This window comes from Argopecten irradians, chromosome 3 (assembly GCF_041381155.1).
Source record: "Argopecten irradians isolate NY chromosome 3, Ai_NY, whole genome shotgun sequence".
NCBI classification, from domain to species: Eukaryota; Metazoa; Mollusca; class Bivalvia; order Pectinida; family Pectinidae; genus Argopecten; species Argopecten irradians.
In genome coordinates, this window is record NC_091136.1 from 38,814,551 (window position 1) to 38,838,638 (window position 24,088).

At 35.6% G+C, this 24,088-nt stretch overlaps 1 protein-coding gene across 1 annotated transcript; it reads left to right on the plus strand.

The window, feature by feature from the left end:
* Nucleotides 1–797: 797 nt before the first annotated feature.
* LOC138318514 (heat shock 70 kDa protein 12A-like) lies at nt 798–17,056 on the plus strand. The gene is made up of 6 exons (XM_069260951.1): nt 798–946; nt 10,636–10,714; nt 12,869–13,184; nt 13,761–13,979; nt 14,157–14,316; nt 14,811–17,056. The coding sequence occupies exons 2-6, from the start codon at nt 10,638–10,640 to the stop codon at nt 15,911–15,913; spliced, it is 1,875 nt and encodes a 624-aa protein (XP_069117052.1). The 5' UTR covers nt 798–946; nt 10,636–10,637; the 3' UTR covers nt 15,914–17,056.
* The last annotated feature ends 7,032 nt before the right edge of the window (nt 17,057–24,088 follow it).

A 24,088-nucleotide genomic window follows, 5' to 3' on the forward strand; every position in this document is an offset into this window, starting at 1 on the left:
AAAAAAAAAGAGAAAATATTCGGTGAATCATTTTGATTTATATAAAAGTATTCATTCCAGGTGTATTTAGAGCCATGTGTGTGTTTGCAGGAATTGTTAGTACCTTGTCCTTCTTATCGGTCCAGAATGTTCTAATTATATCATTCTAAGTTTGTTGTCATGGGAATACTGAATAGCTGCTGAGGGACTAGGATTGAGGATTTCACAATAAGGTAGAAACAAATACGCGATCTTTATTGAAAAATAACAAGAACAGTGGATAACAGCTACAATCCGGCATTTTCAAGAAAATTCTTCCCAACTTTTTTCGTTTTCTCTTTATTATTTTCTTGTTTTAAAGGCCCACTACCTTTCCGAAGCAAAATTTAAAGGTTTCTGAAAAAACATTAATAACAAAAGAAAATGCCTATCCGTGGCCTCAGATGAGTTAACAACACCAAACCTATGCAAGATTTCCTGGGTAATAATGATAACTGTGGAAATTCAGTTGTCCGTTTTGCCGTCTGTGCGCAGTGAGAGTAAACTACTACGCGGTATTTAGGACGACGGCGGGAAACATAAGACGACCCGCGTTATGAAAATTAACATTTCATTTATTTCAATTAAAATTTTCTGAGAGATGATGATGAGTGTAGTATTAAAGATGTGTTAATAACTTTTGCGACTCTACAAAATTACCGATCTCGTTTTACAATCCCATTTTAAAAATTAAAAGCCGTTCTGGAAAGATAATGGGCCTTTAAATTTCTTTCTATTAGAACAATTTTAAACTACTTTGCAAATACAAGTACAATATATATCATTCGGGTACATCTGGGCATGCACGAAGATATATATGATTTATAGTGTATTGAAATACCCTATACTGATTGCTACGGCGTATATACCACTTTTAGCTAGCAGACAGGTAAAACGAGGTCAGTGAAGCGGTGAACGAGCCTGCCAGGTGCGTAAATATGTCTAAAAATTCACAGAATAGGATAATTATATGGTTCATTCATTATAAACAATATTAGGGTGTCTGTTAAGCAACATACCGCATCATTAATAATTACAGTACTAATTACATTATTATAATGATATATATACAAATGTATGATATATACCCAACTTTACAATTGTATGACAAAACTGTCTGTTTATTTGGTTGCTATCCATGTTATTCAATGTTATCGATTCCACACACTTTTTTAGTACAATACACAATATAACGAGATAACTGTATCTTGTAATTAGACTTTTCTGGCAAGCATTGTTTTATTGTGATTAGGGTTTCCCGAAGGTTATTTACTATTTATATACTTCCGGGTTCAACCATAGGCCTTACATACACGAATACATCTCAACTGAATTTCCAATCATGGTTTTGTCTATATTTTTCATTTCCACCGCATTTGCCTGACTCTTTTGTTCTTTTCTTTGTACGTTTAAATGAATACAAACTGTTTGGATATATAAAGGGCAATTTACGTATATAAAAAAACCAGGATGTAATATAAAGAAACATGGCCGACAGTGAGGCATTTTCGATACTCCAGGAGTTACTATCACTGTCGTTCGATATACTCCAGTATCTACTATCACTGTTGGTTGATACTCCAGGGTCTACTATCACTGTCGGTCGATACTCCAGTGTCTACTATCACTGTTGGTTGATACTCCAGTGTCTACTATCACTGTTGGTTGATACTCCAGTGTCTACTATCACTGTTGGTTGATACTCCAGTGTCTACTATCACTGTTGGTTGATACTCCAGGGTCTACTATCACTGTTGGTTGATATTCCAGTGTCTACTATCACTGTTGGTTGGTTGATACTCCAGTGTCTACTATCACTGTTGGTTGATACTCCAGGGTCTACTATCACTGTCGGTCGATACTCCAGTGTCTACTATCACTGTTGGTTGATACTCCAGGGTCTACTATCACTGTTGGTTGATACTCCAGTGTCTACTATCACTGTTGGTTGATACTCCAGTGCCTACTATCACTGTCGGTCGATACTCCAGTGTCTACTATCACTGTTGGTTGATACTCCAGTGTCTACTATCACTGTTGGTTGATACTCCAGTGCCTACTATCACTGTTGGTTGATACTCCAGGGTCTACTATCACTGTTGGTTGATATTCCAGTGTCTACTATCACTGTTGGTTGATACTCCAGGGTCTACTATCACTGTCGGTTGGTACTCCAGTATCTACTATCACTGTCGGTCGATACTCCAGGGTCTACTATCACTGTCGGTCGACACTCCAGTGTTTACTATCATTGTTGGTTGATACTCCAGGGTATACTATCACTGTCGGTCGATACTCCAGTGTCTACTATCACTGTCGGTCTATACTCCAATGTCTACTATCACTGTTGGTTGATACTCCAGGGTCTACTATCACTGTCGGTCGATATTCTAGTATCTACTATCACTGTCGGTCGATACTCCAGTGTCTACTATCACTGTCGGTTAATACTCCAGTATCTACTATCACTGTTGGTCGATACTCCAGGGTCTACTATCACTGTCGGTCGATACTCCAGTGTCTACTATCACTGTCGGTCGATACTCCAGTGTCTACTATCACTGTCGGTCAATACTCCAGTATCTACTATCACTGTCGGTTGATACTCCAGTATCTACTATCACTGTCGGTCGATACTCCAGGGGTTACTATCACTGTCGGTTGATACTCCAGTATCTACTATCACTGTCGGTCGATACTCCAGGGGTTACTATCACTGTCGGTTGATACTCCAGTATTTACTATCACTGTCGGTTGATACTCCAGTATCTACTATCACTGTCGGTTGATACTCCAGTGTTTACTATCACTGTCGGTTGATACTCCATTGTCTACTATCACTGTCGGTCGAGACTCCATTGTCTACTATCACTGTCGGTCGATACTCCATGGTCTACTATCACTGTCGGTTGATACTCAAGTATCTACTATCACTGTCGGTTGATACTCAAGTATCTACTATCACTGTCGGTTGATACTCCATTGTCTACTATCACTGTCGGTTGATACTCCAGTGTCTGCTATATCTGTCGGTCGATACTCCATGGTCTACTATCACTGTCGGTTGATACTCCAGGGACTGTACTATCGTTATATCTACATCCTTGGACTATGTCACAGCAAAACTAAAGCGTTTTTAGGAGGAAAAACCTTACCAAACACAGGCCTATAGTGACTTTCTTTGCAGATTACAGACAGCAACGCCCACCTTCAAAGCCGCACAGTCAACCACAGCTAATGTACCGATATTGAATTATTTTCAAAGTATGTTAAAGGACCAAACCGTCTGTCCCATCTGCACACATAGCCTTCAGTTTTGTCTTGGCATTGTTTAGGTGTAGGTATAAAGGCAGTTATATTAACCCCTGCAATACGAGGATGACATTAAGAGTTTACGGTGTTGTTAAGGGGAAGGGGTAGCGCGGGTTACTCGTTAAACAAAATCTTCCTCGAGTGTTCTTGGATCTGACGACTGTTTTGAGAGAGCTACCAATGCTTTCACTGCATTTGTGCTAAGTGTTACATTAACGAATAACAGAAAGGAGAAACCAGCAGCTAAATTCAAAACACAATTTAATTATATATACAATATTATACAGAGATGGTTTACAATATCTAAAGTAATTGGTGGTGGTACAAGACTAGTACGATGATTTTAAAGTGTTACTTATCTGTATGCGAATGTCCTGGTATAATCCTTGATCCTTCCAGGTTTCAAATTAACAATAATCACAAATCCACAAGGAAATTGAATGTCCACCGATGATTTGTAAAGTTCCAGGCAATATGAATAAATCCAAACAAAGTGTTGTAATAATCCACAGATAAAGTCACAATAGCTCTCCCAATAGAATCTTATATGGCGCTGTACAATTCTTGATATGTCTTATTACAGGTCTCATTACAGTTCTGATTAGCCTTGGACAGCTGGAGTATATATAGCTAAATCCTAATTCAAGAATATTGGAGAACCTTCTACTTCTAGAAATATCTAACTAAAAGCAGTAAACAAATAAACACACATAACTTTCTGGAAATAGATCATTCTAGATCTCTACTTAAAATCAACATGTTTACAAACATATTTGTTTATACATGATTATATTCTAGAAAGTTCTATAACCTAGATTAATGATATGACCTTTATAGGATGTATTGATAAAAAAACTATAGGAGTTATCTCCCTTATCTCATAACTACATGTATTTAGTGTCATACATAACACACCCCTCCTTAAAGAAAAGAAAGTTTTCTTGAAAAGGAAACTTTCTTCAAATATTAAGTCATATTTAAATCCTTGATAAAGCATCAGCCAGAATATTGTCTTTCCCTTTGATATGTTTGATGTCAAGATTGTACTCTTGCAAAGTCAAACTCCACCTGAGAATTCTTTGGTTTTTGTTTTTCATTTTCCCAATGAATGTCAAAGGGTTGTGGTCGGTGAAGACCAACACAGGCACAACTGTAGTGCAGAGATACACATCAAATTGGTTCAAGGCCAAAATCAACGCTAAACATTCTTTCTCAATGGTGGAATAATTTCTCTGGTGTTTGTCAAACTTTTTCGAGAAATAACAAATTGGATGGTCAATTTTTTCAGTACCTTCTTGCATCAAAACAGCACCAACACCTACATCGCTGGCGTCAACAAACAGTTTAAACTGTTTATTAAAATCTGGAGCAGTCAGAACTGGTGAGTTTGATAGTATGGCTTTCAATTTCTCAAAGGCAGACTTACATTCGTCTGACCAGACAAATTTGACATTTTTCTTTAACAAAGCAGTAAGTGGAGCTGCTATAACAGAGAAATTTTGACAAAATTTTCTGTAGTATCCAGCCATACCAAGAAATCTCATCAGCTCTCTCTTGCCTCCAGGAGTTGGAAAATCTATAATTGATTCTACTTTGGCCTGAACAGGTTTAACCTGCCCCTGTCCTACAACATGGCCTAAAAATTCAACAGTTGCATGACAAAATTCGCATTTCAATAAGTTTACAGTCAATTTCATGGTAGTGAGTCTTTCGAAGAATTCACGAATCCCGCGTAGATGGTCTTCCCACGTGTCGTGGTAGTTGATGACGTCATCAATGTATCCATCACAGCCTTCCAGGTCTGATATCACGCTGTTAAGAAGACGTTGAAATGTTGCCGGGGCATTCTTCATACCAAATGGCATAACTTTGTACTGGTACAAACCTTGCGAGGTTACAAATGCCGACACTTCTTTAGCTCTTTCTGTTAATGGCACCTGCCAATATCCTTTCAACAGGTCAAACTTGCTTACGTACTTGGCTTTGCCAACTTTGTCAATACACGAGTCAATCCTTGGAATTGGATAAGAGTCTGTTTTACTGACAGAGTTTACTTTTCTGAAGTCAGTACAGAACCGGTATGTCTTGTCTGGCTTTGGCACCAGAACACATGGAGAGCTCCATTCACTTTTGCTTGGTTCAATAATATCATTGTCCAACATGTATTGAATTTCTTTCTTTAAGTGTTCTTCTTTCAAAGGATTGACACGGTAAGGATGTTGCTTGACAGGTGGCGCATCGCCTACATCCACGTCATGATAGATAGCATCTGTTTTGCCTGGTGTATCCGGAAACAAATGTTTAAACTCAAGTATCAAATCTTTCAGTTCATTGCGTTCCTTTTCTGATAGGTGACACAGTTTCTTGTCCAAGTTCGCGAGCACATCTGAATTCCGTAACTTAACACCACAGTCTAAACCTACATCTTGTACACCACCATCTAAGTCTAATTTACAAATATCAGCTGTACTTTCACTTTGTGATGGTACAGAGGCCAAAGTAGCAATAGGTTGAGAGGTCTTGCTCTCTTCTCTATCTACATATTTCTTAAGCATATTAACATGACATAATTGAGTTTTCTTGCGCCTCCCTGGAGTTTGTACAATGTAGTTAACATCATCGACCTTTTTCTCAACAACATAAGGTCCAAAATATCTAGCTTGCAAAGGCTGACCCGGTATTGGTAATAGAACCAAAATTTTGTCACCTGGATCAAAACTTCTTGCACGGGCATCTTTATCATACCATGTTTTCATTTTGGTTTGAGTAACGGCCAAATTTTCTTTTGCCAGTTCACATGCCCTTGTCAACCTTTGCTTAAAGTTAGACACATACCCTAAGAGATTCACTTTAGAATCTTCGTCCAAAATTTTGTCTTTCAAAATTTTCAAAGGACCACGTACAGTATGTCCAAACACAAGTTCAAAGGGACTGAAGCCAAGAGATTCTTGTACAGATTCTCTAACGCCAAACAACAACATGTGTATACCTTCGTCCCAATCTCTTTTGTTTTCAAAACAATAAGATCTCATCATATTCTTCAATGTCTGATGAAAACGTTCTAAAGCACCCTGAGACTCTGGATGATAAGCACTAGACTTATACTGCTTGATCTGGAGCTGGTACATGACTTGTTGAAAAATACCAGACATGAAATTCGAACCTTGGTCCGATTGGACAGCTTTTGGAAGACCAACCAATGTAAAGAATTTAACCAAAGCCTTGACTATGTTAGGGGCTTTAATATTCCTGAGTGGAATGGCTTCAGGAAAGCGTGTGGAAGCACACATAATAGTTAAAAGATACTCATTCCCAGACTTAGTTTTGGGTAGAGGACCTACACAGTCTATAATGACTCTACTAAATGGTTCCTCAAATGCTGGAATGGGGTGCAAAGGTGCAACAGGGATTTTCTGATTAGGTTTCCCTACCACCTGACAAGTATGACAAGACCTACAAAAATCAGCCACATCCCGTTTCAACTTGGGCCAAAAGAAGTGATCTAAGATCCTGTTATAAGTCTTGGTCACACCAAGATGCCCTGCCATAGGTACGTCATGAGACAAACTTAGAATATCTTGCCTATACCTCGGTGGGACAACTATTTGATTGACAACCTTCCAGTCTTCCTCAGGAGACACATCAGGGGGGCGCCACTTGCGCATCAACACACCTGACTGACGGAAGTAACAAACCGGGACTTTCTCAGCCTCTTCCTCACTCAAAGCCCGATTACACAATAAGGAGATTTCAGGATCTTTCTCCTGTTCTACTATAAGCTCCTCTCTAGACAAAGATGATTTACTCATCATGTCAGACAAAGAAGTACCCTTGTTAGGAACAACTCTATCACTATCAAAGTCTACAGGATTGCTCAAAAGATCACACTTGCTCCCGACATCCTCTATATCATGAGCCAAGAAAGTGTCACCTAACCCTGGACTATAATGATCCTCAACTACTGCAACATCAGAAACCTTCTTACTCATTGAACGAGTTACAGCACAAGAAGGGAAAATACCAGGAAATTCCTGTTGAATAGTCTCAGCATCATCTGTTTTATCTGGAATACTGGACACTAAGGGATCTACCCTAACTTTCTCTCCAGCCAAGTCATTGCCTAAAATGAGCGACACACCCTCTATGGGAAGTTCCGGTCTAACACCAATGGTGACAGGCCCAGTAACCAAATCTGACTTTAAATAAACACAATGGAGAGGCACATTAACAAAACCTAACTCTACACCTTGAAGCAAAACACTACTACCAGATGAGGTCTCCTCAGACAAAGGCACTACGCCATCTAATATCAAAGAATGAGAAGCCCCAGTATCTCGCAAAATCTTCACAGGTTTCAAGTTGGTAATATCACTAGTAAGTGAAACAAAACCTTCAGAAATGAAGGGAGAGTACTTCTCCAAGACACTATCAGACTCTGAGCTCTTAATCTCAACAGACACTTTAGAATCTTCCACAATATCACTAAGTTTCTGACTAGGCTTTGACATAGCTAACACAGAAGGAACTGACTGTTTACGCCTTTGCTCCTTACGCTGGAGAGAATAACATTCAGACATAACATGCCCTACTTTCTTGCAGTAATTACAAACAGGACCAGAAGGAGACCCCACACCTACCCTATCATCTGTTTTAGAAGCAGACTTAGTTTTATCACCTAATTTAGGTTTGTCGTTGGAAGGGCCACTAAAGGTTGGGTTCCTAGGCTGACCAAATTTACTAGTACCTGTGGTACTGTTTTTGTCTTGAGAACTGTTTTTAACAAATGAGCCTTTGTGGGTGAGAGCGTAATCATCAGCCATTGTAGCTGCTTCACTAAGTGTTTCAACTTTTCTCTCATCTAAATGAGTTTTTATGTTTATGTGGACACAACGTTTAAACTCCTCTGTCAACAATAATTGCCTCAATTTACCGAAATCCTCATCAATTTCTTTAGAATCACACCACCTATTAAATAATTGTTCTTTTTCTCTGGCAAATTCTACATGAGTTTGTTCATCTCTCTTTCTCGAGTTTCGAAATTTCTGGCGGTAAGCCTCAGGAACTAACTCATAAGCTTTCAAAATAGCTTTCTTGACTACTTGGTAATTTGAAATCTCATCTACAGATAAAGAAGAATAAATGTCTCTAGCTTTACCAATCAAGACACTCTGAAGAAGCATTGTAAGCTTATCTTCAGGCCATTTCATACTGTCAGCTATTTTCTCAAAATGCAGAAAATACTTGTCAACTTCTTTCTCTTGAAAAGGAGGAACTAACCTAATGTTTCTACTGACATCAAAACCTCTGTTTCCTTGTAAACCCCTAAAAGTTGGATTACTTGAACTGTCTTGAGAAGCTAGTTCTAATTCTTTAATTCTAAGTTCTGTTTCAGCTTGAATTTTTTTCTTCTCTAGCTCTAACATCTGATCTCTCTCTTTTTCTTTTAATTCTTTCTCAATTTCTTTTTCTCTTAACTCTCTTTCTTTGTCTATTTCTTTTTCTCTTAACTCTCTTTCTTTGTCTATTTCTTTTTCTCTTAACTCCTTTTCTATTTCTCTTTCTCTCATTTCTTTCTCTATTTGTTTCAATTTCATTTCATGTTCAAGTTCCATTTGTCTAATTTGGATTTCTGAAGTGACTGTTTCCTCTATACTATCTAATGCACTAGAGTCAAATTTGCCATTGTCAACAAAATATCTTACAATTACATTCCGAATTTCAGCTTTCCTCAAATTAGTTTTGATAGCTAGGCCTAAATGTTTACTTAATAACAATAAATCCTTCTTAGTAACTTGCAAAAGAACATCCAGGGATGGCGCTTTAACAAACTGTTCTACCTGCATAGTAGTCATGTTAATCTAGCTGTTGGTTTCAAATATAAACTCCAAGTTTAAACACAAATTTTGACAATTTCTAAATTAATTTTTCAAAGTTAGATTTCACAAATTAAATATCGATCCCGGACGAGCCCCCAATTCTGTTACATTAACGAATAACAGAAAGGAGAAACCAGCAGCTAAATTCAAAACACAATTTAATTATATATACAATATTATACAGAGATGGTTTACAATATCTAAAGTAATTGGTGGTGGTACAAGACTAGTACGATGATTTAAAGTGTTACTTATCTGTATGCGAATGTCCTGGTATAATCCTTGATCCTTCCAGGTTTCAAATTAACAATAATCACAAATCCACAAGGAAAATTGAATGTCCACCGATGATTTGTAAAGTTCCAGGCAATATGAATAAATCCAAACAAAGTGTTGTAATAATCCACAGATAAAGTCACAATAGCTCTCCCAATAGAATCTTATATGGCGCTGTACAATTCTTGATATGTCTTATTACAGGTCTCATTACAGTTCTGATTAGCCTTGGACAGCTGGAGTATATATAGCTAAATCCTAATTCAAGAATATTGGAGAACCTTCTACTTCTAGAAATATCTAACTAAAAGCAGTAAACAAATAAACACACATAACTTTCTGGAAATAGATCATTCTAGATCTCTACTTAAAATCAACATGTTTACAAACATATTTGATTATACATGATTATATTCTAGAAAGTTCTATAACCTAGATTAATGATATGACCTTTATAGGATGTATTGATAAAAAAAACTATAGGAGTTATCTCCCTTATCTCATAACTACATGTATTTAGTGTCATACATAACACTAAGTGTACGAACATGTGCAAATTTTGTTTGTAAACACTAAGACATGGTATCATATAAGATAACGAATGCCACGTGATAGTTACCAAATGAAAACAAGGACAGAATATTTATTTATAGATCAGGAAGAGAAAGAGAGAACGCTTTCACATCCGAAACACCTGGTTCTAAGCTCATCATACTTTTTCATAGCCGTCCCCAGAAATCCAAGTATCGTCGGAATTCGTTGTGGTTTAACTAGCATGTGCTTTTTCGGAAATGTCACTATGTTCCCACGTGCAAAACCAAGTTCTATGTCTGCTACACGATACTGTAAGATGAATGTAGACTTTATTGTGAAAATAATGTTTTTGAGCTCTCTTTTCTTTTGTTCAGAATGCTTCTTATACATGTTTTATGGCAAAATGAAATGAAAATGAAAAATTACTTCAATAACTGTACAATATATATTTTATAACAATGACCTTCCTATTTATCAAGTCCAATTTTCGTTTGATATTTGATGTACATGTAACAGCAACATTTTACAAGATAATGCTTCTGTTTGGTCATCGCATTAATGTCTTATTTAAACGACTTAAATTAAATAGTATTTCACTACTGTCTATGTATTTTGTTAGAAATGGCGAGCTCCACAAACGATGCTGTCACCATCAACAATGTGGCTGAAGACAGTGACAGTGACAACGAAACTCCAAAGTAAGTTTTAATATTAACAGTACTTATTCTATCAGGGTGATGTAAAGCCATATTAACCAAATCAAAGGTCCAAGCTTTTTATTAGATATGTATGTTTATTAAAAGAACAGCGAAGGCTTTAGGACATCACCTTGAACCTTTGGTTAATGTGACGCCATGATAGTAATATCAGCTTGGTGTTTCTAAAAATGGAAACATCGAGTTGATATGCTAAATATCAGCTTCATATGTAATACATTATGATATGTATACCATATCAGTGAATACAGGTTAGGGTTGGCAGTAGAAATTTTGAGTGCTCATTTCAGACCTTTGATACTATGATACATACAATCGCATTTGGGATTGAGGGCGGTGAATAATAATAATACTACACATATTTCGGAAATCCGACACGGAAGTCAGATAACTGAAAGTGATATTTAATGTAGACATTTGTAATAAAATATATTCAATATATATAAAACATATCTCAACACGAAATATTTTTGAACATGCATTGTCAGCTTGTTAAGGGATTATCTCCGCTATTAACACCAACATATATGATTCAATGATATGCTATTATGACATTATAAAAAAACAGAGGTTAAGCTTCAATCTGTATACGATCTCATGGAGTTCACTGTACTCTACGTAGTCGGCTGGCAGCTATAGCAGATTTATCTCATGACCTTTGTATTGGTTTATTCTACTTTTCGCATGCAGGTCTAGGTTACGGCGACCAACCTATCACTTTCGTTGAATTACCCTGCAGATTAAGGCTACGGTAACCTACTTTTAGTTTCGCTTGATTCACCTGCAGGTATATGGCAACGATGACATACTGTGTACTTTCGTTTTATTTCCCTGCAGGTCTAAGCCACCGTGGCCTACTTTTCACTTTCGTTTTATTTCCCTGCAGGTCTAAGCCACCGTGGCCTACTTTTCACTTTCGTTTTATTCTCCTGCAGGTCGAGGCCACAGTAACCTACTTTTCACTTTTGTTTTATTCATTTCAACAAATTTTATTGACAAAGATGTTACAAGTCAAGTGGATTAAATAACAGGCAAAGCCTATATAAATTCTCTCCAATGGTGGCAAAAGTAATAGCTTAAACTTACATCAATTATAGATATTATTTTTAAGTTTTGAAATGAAATTTTACAACAAATAAAGGGAGATAACTCTTTTGCATACTCCATTCACACATCACACATAATATAAATACAGCTATTATTTTATTACAAGAACATGTTATATTACTAATTAAACCACATGTTACTCAGATATTGACAGACAATGGCCAACAGTCCATGTGTAAATACTGTTAACTTGAAAATAATTGAAAATATACATGTATATACTTTTAATAGAATATGTGTATGCTGTATATAGAATAAAACAAAGTAACAGTATTAAAACAACCATGCTCAACAAAATAATCCAAGTATATCTTTGTCAGAGGATAATTAGAGTAAAATATATACAATGTTATTCAAATGTTATATAGTGAACATTGCACATGCTACTCAGATATTGACAGACAATGGCCAACAGTCCATGTGTATATATATACACTTGTCATTGTGCATTCTTTAAATTTCAAAAGCTTATTTAAATCATATAGAGATTAAAACAAGCTCAAGATGTATCATCAGATAAATGGTCAGTATATAGGTGGGAATTAAGATTACTACACAAATTTCTTTTGTTTTATTCCCCTGCAGGTCCAGGCCACAGTGGCTTAAATTTAATTTTTACGTTCTTTTCCCCTGCAGATATAAGCGACGATGAACTACTTTTCACTTTCATTTGATTTCCCTGCAGGTCTAAGCCACCGTGGCCTACTTTTCACTTTTGTTTTATCTCCCTGCAATTCTAGACCACGACGACCTACTTTTCACTTTCGTTTTATTCCCCTGCAGGTCGAGGCCACAGTAACCTACTTTTCACTTTTGTTTTATTCCCCTGCAGGTCCAGGTCACAGTGGCTTAAATTTAATTTTTACGTTCCTTTCCCCTGCAGATATAAGCGACGATGAACTACTTTTCACTTTCATTTTATTCCCCCGCAGGTCGAGGCCACGGTGACCTACTTTTCACTTTCGTTTTCCCCCTGCAGGTCTAGGCCACGACGACCTACTTTTCACTTTGGTTTTAATTTACCCACAGGTTTAGACCACGACGACCCAAGATGCTGGCAGTGGCTGCTATTGACTTTGGAACTACGTTTTCCGGAGTGGCCTACTCTTTTGTTGGAGATTACCAGCGTACGCCACTTCAGATGGAGGCCAAAGTTTGGCAGAGCACCAAAGGAGCGGGTGTGATGTCACATAAAACTCCGACATGTCTTCTACTCAACTCTAATAAGACGTTTGAGGCATTTGGGTATGAAGCACAAGACTTGTATGCGGAACTGGCTGAGGATAATTCTCACTATGGTTATCGATACTTCAAAAATTTCAAGATGCTTCTTGATACTGAGGAGGCAAGTTGTTCAACTATTACAATTTAATTTTAGTGGCAGCATTTTACAACGTCATATTTTTCAATGAATCTATATCATTGACTCCAATCCCTCTAACAAATTTAAATTTCCTTTACTTAGAAAATAGCATTGCTGTGCCATGTGATAGCGGTTATGCATTTTGTGGATCCAGGGCCAAACAGTACTTCAGTACATTGCATGTATATCAAATTATTAATGCATCCTCCGACAAAATGAAATGCACACGAGTTTCGAACCTTAGGCCACTGTCTCTGAAACAAACTTTAAGTTAGGCTAGTCTATAACTATAATGTATCTTCTTCCTGCCAATATACTAGAGTATTGCTATACACAGTCAAAAGAAGGTTTTGTCGAAACATTTTGGTTCGTCTTTCTTGGACCTTTTGGACAACCCGTACCAATTAATTATTAATACACTGTAATTAAAAAAAAATAGTCTATTTTCAGTAACATACATATGTACGAACTAAACAATTGTTTCATATTGTTGATGAATTGTAGAAAAAAAATACACGATACGTAATAATATTGTGATTTTTTTTTGTTCCTAAACAGGGCATTAAGAGGGATATTGAAATCAAAGACGAACAAGGCAACCCACTCCCTGCTATGTTGGTGTTCTCGGAATGCATCAGATACCTCCGAGATGAAACTATGAAAATACTAAAAACAAAAGGAGATCTTGTACAAGCAGACGAGTTACGGTGGGTCATCACTGTACCTGCTATATGGGGTGATTCTGCCAAACAGTTTATGAGAGAGGCGGCTGAACAGGTAGGAGATGAAGTTCTACGTCCCCGACGGGTTTGAATTCAATCCCCCAAATTATTACCTGATACTGTATAGGTGTTTTCAATAAGCAGTTTCATAGACCGTGTAATCATGTGATTGATGAACCGAATACTGAATTACATGCCAGTAATTTCATACAAATGTTCTTTGACGTTGTAGGCCGGAATAGAGAGACACCAGTTGGTAATTGCATTGGAGCCAGAAGCTGCGTCAATCTACACGAAGGAGAAGCTGTCACAGCGGAAAACCAAGGAGGATGGTTCTACGTACCTTGCGCCTTATGATCCAGGAACTAAATATATGGTTGTAGATCTAGGAGGTACTATTAAAACGCACTTATTATTTTGATCAGGATTTGACCTTATTTTTCAATATATTGTATACTTTTGATTTTGTTTCGTTACCACGTAGATATATTTTGTTGCCTTTAATCTATGATTTCCTAACACTAATTTTGAGTTTATTGTTGTTGTTCTTGTGAGTAGGAATCGAGTGTTAGTCATTTATTTTTCGAAAAAATACACGTGTTTGTTGAAAGAAAACTTCACAAATAAATGACAAAGCAAGTGTTTATACACACACATTCTCTTAATCCTAGAGTAATTTTCAAAAAAAAAAGAATAATTCAACTTACTTGTACTTTGTTTGAATACTCGTATGCTTTTCGATCCTCACCTATAACCCACACTATTTTCTTTTCTCTATAGGTTTGTGATTTGTTTACATCTATACGTACATGCCCTTGACATCTTTGTATGTTGTAAATACGTTGAATAATTGCAAACAATTATTGTTTTGTGTGGTTGGTTACAGGCGGTACTGTTGACATCACCATCCGACAAGTACTGGAGGACCGGAGTCTGAGGGAAGTACATCAAGCCACGGGTGGTGCGTGGGGTGGGATGAAAGTCAACGACCAACTGCTCGAGTTCATTTCCTGCATTGTCGGCGAGAACGTCCTGGCGGAACTCCGTCTCAATTACAAGTCCGATTACCTTGAACTGGAAAGATCAATCGAGATGAAGAAGCGCTACTTAGAAGGCGACCGATCTGGTAGAATAATGTTTCCACTTCCAGTAGCTTTATCGGAAGTGTATGAAGAGTTGAATAACTCTAATAAAATGACCAACAAACTAGTGTTTGAAACTGATTATGCTGGAAAAGTAGATATAAAAAGGAAGCATTTACGCGTAAGCAAAGACATTATCGAAGGATGTTTCAGACCAGTCGTGGAACGCATTGTATCGCATCTCAGGGAACTCCTACTTCTTCCACAAGCGTCAGATTTGAAAGACATCATTTTAGTGGGAGGTTTTGCAGATTCAAACATTATCAAAAAGACAATTACGGAAACGTTTTCTGCGAAATGTGTTGTGATCCCAGATGATGCGGGCTTGGCTGTACTTAAAGGTGCTGTTTTGTATGGTCATAATCCAAATATCGTTAGAGAACGAATATCGAAATATACATATGGCACTAGAGCCTACAGATACTTTATGGAAGGTTTTGATCCTATGGAAAAACAACGGGTCATCGAAGGTCAAACTTACTGTGGGGATTGCTTTGGTAAGATTGCTGAGGTGGGGATGTCCTATATGCTTGGGGACGGTCAAGACATCGAGCTCAGTCCAGTCTACGGGGACCTCGCAAGAATGTGCGTTGACATTTACAAATCTACCGATCCCGACCCTGTCTACGTGACGGACAAAGGGTGTTCATATCTCGGAAGGATCACAGTAAATATGCCTGATAAAGCACAAGGACGTAAAAGAACTGCCACTGTCAGAATTACATTCGGAGACACTGAATTGGTCTGTGAAGGTATAGACGCAGCAACCGGAAAGACAACAAGGGAGGTACTGGATACTCTCAGTAGCCGAGATCAAGTTGTTACACCAAGAACAAAACAAAATTAGCTTTGCATAGAATCTGTCTATGGTAAAGCATTCAAATAAATCCTGTCCAACTACTGCCGATTTCTTTTGATAACGTATTCACTTATACGAGGAGGAATCACTTTTTACGAGGGATCGCTATTTTACACAATTTCAGGAATGTTCGGTTATGTTTTGGGATTTTTCCTTAATTCGAGATAACTTGTTATAAAATATCTGCGCCACGGAACATTATATTTATCCAAGAACATTTTCCAGTAGTCATTTCGTAAAAGGCCTAGCGGTTTTCACGTCAAGTCCAGAAACGTTTGTTAAGTTGAAACAGTTGGAGAATTATCGCATTTTAAAATGGAAAAAGCAACAGAATTTCAGTTGGTGGTGGTATCTGAATTGCTTTGCCTTTGACAAGGTCGTTAGAAAATTACACTACATGTACTTTTGGTTTGACCACAACTAATACATGGTTTGAAAGCTTCTGCTAGAACACTGACAAGAAGACTCTCGGTTTGATCTGCTGCATCATTGACATAGAAATTTCAGCTTAATGTAACACTTATATTGGAATCATCCTCTGAAGCATCTAAGAATTCGTGGTTATGACTGCTAGGACATTGACATGAAAGCTCTTGTTTTTATTATATCCTGACGTACCGTCGTTACCCACATTAATCAGCTTACGGTCCTATATACGGAGTTTTGTGGGCTTCCGAGGGTGCTCCTGACGCACCACTGACATGTAAACTCGGTTTGTTCTATTGGGGCTCTGACATTCAACCATGGAAACTCTTTTTGTGACCTACTGAAGCACTGATATAACAACTTTTCTGACGGAACATTATCGGTGTACGTCTTAATAGCACTGGTGTAGACGATATGGAGAGATGGCGCTCACATCACAACGAAAAAAAACCCATCAGGTGTCTTATACAAAGTGAAGTTTCTCCATATTATAGCTAGATGATTAAACAGAGATCACAAACATCTACTCCTCTGTCTGCAATATGTTCGCGCTATGTTTCATTGAGCTGTAAATCAATTGAATGGATTTTAGCTTATTTATGACTTTTTCTTATGGTTGCCAAAATATAGCATTGTATGTAAAAAATCGGATCCTTCTATTTCTTAATGTATACAAATTATAATAAAGGGATAATAGAGGCACGTGATCAGTGTACCTGTTTCTGTGATAAACTTTCCGAATTTTACACTGAACATTGAGCTTTTTTTTATGTTATTACAATTGATCAGTTTCATCACTTTCGTTTTAGCTTCCAGAGACTAGTATTTATTGTTGGATCCCGAGTCATAACCAAAAATGTAGAGACAGAGCGCCAACAAATTCTATTGGCGTATAAGACATCTTCAGTCATAAACAGTTCAAGCTTTAGATAATAGCGACATCCTTATTAACTTTTTTTGCCAATGATACATCCAACACAGAAATTTGGCTCTCTTTACAATTGATCAGGCTCCGCATGACTGCATGCGTAATATGCTTATAATATTAGCATCTATGATTATGGACTAAATTGTAAATATCTCTTTATTCAGTAACCTTTGAAAATATGTAAAAAAAATCATTAACCCACCATAATGAAACGAGAATATTAAGTGAGCAAGCCACAGGTTTACGGCGCGCAAAAAATTAATACAGAAAGGTTGTTTACTTAGCCTTTTATCCCATTTCCAGAAAATGGGGATATTTATCTTTAAAATGCTCTGAACATCACAAAAATCATCCGATCTGGATATTTGTTAGCTTATATTGAAGACAATTCCTTACTGGTCACTATGGTATATGATATGATGGGATTATGGGATTATGGGCGAATTTTATTTCATATCGAAAGTTGAATTCCGAGGATTCGTGCAAAAATCGTTAGTCAGTAAAGTACATGCTACATCCCCAGGTCATGATTCCCCATTTACCACAGACCGAATAAAATTGCCATCCATTCAACGAATGCATCCCTGAAATGCAGATCCTCAATATAAATCCACTAACTTGCATATTTGTATTCCTTAGCGATCCCCACGCTCCATTTATTGTCATGCATAACAGATTATCACCGAACTTGACCATTTTTGTCTGTCTAACCGATTTGATACAAGTTCTCTGATTGACACCGAGGCGCGAGTGGACCAATCAGAAGATTCTCACGTTTAATGTGTCAATATTATTGGCACACAACAAGATTAATTGTCGTATGTCTGGACATCAGCCTTTGTTACGTTTGTTACCATTCTTTTGACACCACGATGAGCTATATGCTAGTTGTGGTGCGTTTTGATTATGTACATTTATAACTTGTGGTTAGGTAGCGTCAAATCAACTAGGATATTTGAATGAATCGTTGGCAAATGGCTGTTAAGACAAAATTTAAAACAGTCTAGGGTAGGTGAATTTACTGCAGTATTTGAAAGCGAGTTCATATTATTAATTGTTCTTCTGACAAAAGTAGCCTGTGTTAGTCTGGTCCTGCTTTATTTCTTTTATTCTTTTATAAGTTACTGCTGCTACCTCTAGGGTGTGTGAGTGTGGATGTGGATAGTGAGCATAACTTATTCTTGTCTACGAAATCAATATCATATCGTTCTCATACTCGTGTATTCCAAGATCGACAAACCAAGTTTTATTTATCCTTTTGGGTAGGTTAGATATTGTTGACATGTAACTCTCTAAGAGGTTCTGCTTTGCACATTTTCGATAATTATCTGGTCTTTTTTCATACTTTGGTAGCATAATTCAACTATAGGTATTACACGAAACCTATATATAGAGACAAAAACAACACCATTCATGTATGTAAATGTTCTGAAAAGGAGGCCAAGATTTCTGTCTGCTGTTTAACTGCTTGATTGACATGTTCACTAGAGTTGGATTTTTCATCAAATACTACACCTATTTTTTCGTTTTTGTCCAATCTACAACATTGCCATTGTCGGATAATAGTTGTTATTAATGTGAATAATGACTGCCAGCTTTTCGTAGAAGCTTCCCGCTAATTCATTTGTCTCGGCCTTCAACGATTCTGATATAAATACCTTTATAAATTATAAATATCTTTGATCAGAGCTAACACTGGACTCATACGTTCAAATCGTGGTTTCTCCTTCCATCGTTAGACTTTCCTAAAATAGGGTTCGTCTGTTATCTACATTATCATTTTCCATTCTAGGGGTGCACTCAGCTGCTCCGTTAGAATTCTCTTTGTTTGTTAGAGCTAATTATCGTTTCCTTGACCGTCTATTCTTCTTCTATTCTCTGAGTAAGAGTTAAATCTTTCACGATAATAACTGATGACAGCGGTGAAGAGCGTTTTGATTTTATGAATTGGCGCTTTACAGAAGTTTCTTTCTTTACTGTTAACGACTCCTTTCAGTGGTTGTATTTGACCTGGCCTATACTTGTCTGATCTGAAGGTTTTAATATCAAAATTAAGCATGTCTGCCGCATCAGTTTTAAACTCAGTGATGCAAATCATATCACACTTCATATGTATTCAATGAATTTTGGGACTTTTTATCCATTAAAGGACGGCACTGCCTCCGCCGGTTCCTAGACGGTTTTGACAGAAGTGTTCTTGTCAGCTAAGTCTCTGAACACAAGGTATCATGTAATCAATGGGGTTTAGCCGTTGGAGTCAGTTATAAATGCCGTGTACAAGATCAGATATTCTATTTAGTTATCATGATAACATCCCCCCTCCCCAACATCGTTTCTCTAGTCTCTGATATATCAGAACTACATAGAAATATTTATTCCGACCAGAAACATTGCAACATAGAATTGCCGGTAATTATTGGAAACAAGTCGTACTGTAATATCGTAAAATAAAGATTAAGTGTTTTATAAATACTTTTTTGCACTGATGAACGTGCTGGCGAATCCTCGCAGTTGGGTTAAAATATAAACATTTTTTTATATTTTTTTTAATGATAGTATGGATATACATGAATAAACATGAACAGATTTCCTGATACATACATGTATATGTATATACGACACGTTTGAACTCCTCGTACAGTATATGGATTTGACGTTGCAAAGCATTGGAAATATCGCGAGAAATCAATTATACAAGGTAAAAGTTGGCATTAAAATTACACTTGGTTAAAGGCAAAATTATATTTTTATCTCATTTTAAGTTGGATTGGACTGGCTTAATTAATTGCCGAATTTATGAGGCCGTGGAGAGGATAATAGGAGTTGAACTTAATGTATTTGTTTACTTCGAAAACTGTATATTTATCTGGATGAAATTTGTGTTTGTTTACTTCGAAAACTGTATATTTATCTGGATGAAATTAGTGTGTTTGTTTACTTCGAAAAACTGTATATTACTTCGAAAACTGTATATTTATCTGGATGAAATTAATGTGTTTGTTTACTTCGAAAACTGTATATTTATCTGGATGAAATTTGTGTGTTTGTTTACTTCGAAAACTGTATATTTATCTGGATGAAATTTGTGTGTTTGTTTACTTCGAAAACTGTATATTTATCTGGATGAAATTTGTGTGTTTGTTTACTTCGAAAACTGTATATTTATCTGGATGAAATTTGTGTGTTTGTTTACTTCGAAAACTGTATATTTATCTGGATGAAATTTGTGTGTTTGTTTACTTCGAAAACTGTGTATATTTATCTGGATGAAATTTGTGTTTTGTTTACTTCGAAAACTGTATATTTATCTGGATGAAATTTGTGTGTTTGTTTACTTCGAAAACTGTATATTTATCTGGATGAAATTTTGTGTGTTTGTTTACTTCGAAAACTGTATATTTATCTGGATGAAATTTGTGTGTTTGTTTACTTCGAAAACTGTATATTTATCTGGATGAAATTATGTGTGTGTTTTTTACTTCGAAAATGTATATTATATTGTTTATCTGGATGAAATTTTTGTGTGTTTTTACTTCGAAAACTGTATATTTATCTGGATGAAATTTGTGTGTTTGTTTACTTCGAAAACTGTATATTTATTATTTGAAATTTGTGTGTTTGTTTACTTCGAAAACTGTATATTTATCTGGATGAAATTTGTGTGTTTGTTTACTTCGAAAACTGTATATTTATCTGGATGAAATTTGTGTGTTTGTTTACTTCGAAAACTGTATATTTATCTGGATGAAATTTGTGTGTTTGTTTACTTCGAAAACTTATATTATTGTTTGACTTCGAATAATTATTGATGAAATTGTGTTTGTTTACTTCGAAAACTGTATATTTATCTGGATGAAATTTGTGTGTTTGTTTACTTCGAAAACTGTATATTTATCTGGATGAAATTTGTGTGTTTGTTTACTTCGAAAACTGTATATTTATCTGGATGAAATTTGTGTGTTTGTTTACTTCGAAAACTGTATATTTATCTGGATGAAATTTGTGTGTTTGTTTACTTCGAAAACTGTATATTTATCTGGATGAAATTTGTGTGTGTTTGTTTTACTTCGAAAACTGTATATTTATCTGGATGAAATTTGTGTGTTTGTTTACTTCGAAAACTGTATATTTATCTGGATGAAATTTGTGTGTTTGTTTACTTCGAAAACTGTATATTTATCTGGATGAAATTTGTGTGTTTGTTTACTTCGAAAACTGTATATTTATCTGGATGAAATTTGTGTGTTTGTTTACTTCGAAAACTGTATATTTATCTGGATGAAATTTGTGTGTTTGTTTACTTCGAAAACTGTATATTTATCTGGATGAAATTTGTGTGTTTGTTTACTTTGAGAACTGTATATGTTTACTTTGAGAACTGTATATTTATCTGGATGAAATTTGTGTTTGTTTACTTCGAAAACTGTATATTTATCTGGATGAAATTTGTGTGTTTGTTTACTTCGAAAACTGTATATTTATCTGGATGAAATTTGTGTGTTTGTTTACTTCGAAACTGTTATTTATCTGGATGAAATTTGTGTGTTTGTTTACTTCGAAAACTGTATATTTATCTGGATGAAATTTGTGTGTTTGTTTACTTCGAAAACTGTATATTTATCTGGATGAAATTTGTGTGTTTGTTTACTTCGAAAACTGTATATTTATCTGGATGAAATTTGTGTGTTTGTTTACTTCGAAAACTGTATATATTTATCTGGATGAAATTTGTGTGTTTGTTTACTTCGAAAACTGTATATTTATCTGGATGAAATTTGTGTGTTTGTTTACTTCGAAAACTGTATATTTATCTGGATGAAATTTGTGTGTTTGTTTACTTCGAAAAACTGTATATTTATCTGGATGAAATTTGTGTGTTTGTTTACTTCGAAAACTGTATATTTATCTGGATGAAATTTGTGTGTTTGTTTACTTCGAAAACTGTATATTTATCTGGATGAAATTTGTGTGTTTGTTTACTTCGAAAACTGTATATTTATCTGGATGAAATTTGTGTTTGTTTACTTCGAAAACTGTATATTTATCTGGATGAAATTTGTGTGTTTGTTTACTTCGAAAACTGTATATTTATCTGGATGAAATTTGTGTGTTTGTTTACTTCGAAAACTGTATATTTATCTGGATGAAATTTGTGTGTTTGTTTACTTCGAAAACTGTATATTTATCTGGATGAAATTTGTGTGTTTGTTTACTTCGAAAACTGTATATTTTATCTGGATGAAATTTGTGTGTTTGTTTACTTCGAAAACTGTATATTTATCTGGATGAAATTTGTGTGTTTGTTTACTTCGAAAACTGTATATTTATTCTGGATGAAATTTGTGTGTTTGTTTACTTCGAAAACTGTATATTTATCTGGATGAAATTTGTGTGTTTGTTTACTTCGAAAACTGTATATTTATCTGGATGAAATTTGTGTTTGTTTACTTCGAAAACTGTATATTTATCTGGATGAAATTTGTGTGTTTGTTTACTTCGAAAACTGTATATTTATCTGGATGAAATTTGTGTGTTTGTTTACTTCGAAAACTGTATATTTATCTGGATGAAATTTGTGTGTTTGTTTACTTCGAAAACTGTATATTTATCTGGATGAATTTTGTGTTTGTTTACTTCGAAAACTGTATATTTATCTGGATGAAATTTGTGTGTTTGTTTACTTCAAAACTGTATATTTATCTGGATGAAATTTGTGTGTTTGTTTACTTCGAAAACTGTATATTTATCTGATGAAATTTGTGTGTTTGTTTACTTCGAAAACTGTATATTTATCTGGATGAATTGATTTGTGTGTTTGTTTACTTCGAAAACTGTATATTTATCTGGATGAAATTTGTGTGTTTGTTTACTTCGAAAACTGTATATTTATCTGGATGAAATTTGTGTGTTTGTTTACTTCGAAAACTGTATATTTATCTGGATGAAATTTGTGTGTTTGTTTACTTCGAAAACTGTATATTTATCTGGATGAAATTTGTGTGTTTGTTTACTTTGAGAACTGTATATTTATCTCGATGAAATTTGTGTGTTTGTTTACTTTGAGAACTGTATATTTATCTGGATGAAATTTGTGTGTTTGTTTACTTCGAAAACTGTATATTTATCTGGATGAAATTTGTGTGTTTGTTTACTTTGAGAACTGTATATGTTTACTTTGAGAACTGTATATTTATCTGGATGAAATTTGTGTTTGTTTACTTCGAAAACTGTATATTTATCTGGATGAAATTCCATGTGCCAATAATTTTCCACATGATGTTCATGGTGTCAAAACCTTTTTTTTTCTTTTTTTTTTCTTTTTTTTTCTGAATAGATAATTGATTTCCCTACGTACATGTATTATATTTCTGGTATACACGTGAAAACTGTTCACAACACGTCATAATATTTTTTTCCAACTGAATTTTCTATTCCACGTACATGGATGTCATTTACAATGGTTGCCGTGTGGATTGATGACGTCATTGTCTAGCACGTGTGAACTGCTTTTCCTTACCCTTGAAGACTAAGAGGGTCATTCTTTACCTTGAGGGTAGAACGGATACATCTCTAGCCGAGGAGGAGATTCACGAACCCGAGGCTTTCCGAGGGTAAAACTGTCTTGAATCTCCTCCAATGGTGGATATTTCCATGTTATACTCTCTAGGTAAATGACTTTTTTCCCAAACGTAAAAAACAACAAATACGTGAATTAAAAACAAAGTGAAGAAAAATATTCATTTACTAACTGTATCAAACTGGAGAATATTGCATTACATTTTGTCAAAGCATTTGTTAGACTCGTTGCA

What these genes read in the sequence shown, in the direction of transcription:
- LOC138318514 (XM_069260951.1), top strand. Translation starts at nt 10,638, where the DNA reads ATGGCGAGCTCCACAAACGATGCTGTCACCATCAACAATGTGGCTGAA. An exon ending in TGCTTCTTGATACTGAGGAG is followed by an intron (nt 13,185 to 13,760) that starts GCAAGTTGTTCA and finishes GTTCCTAAACAG; the next exon opens with GGCATTAAGAGGGATATTGA. An exon ending in TATGGTTGTAGATCTAGGAG is followed by an intron (nt 14,317 to 14,810) that starts GTACTATTAAAA and finishes GGTTGGTTACAG; the next exon opens with GCGGTACTGTTGACATCACC.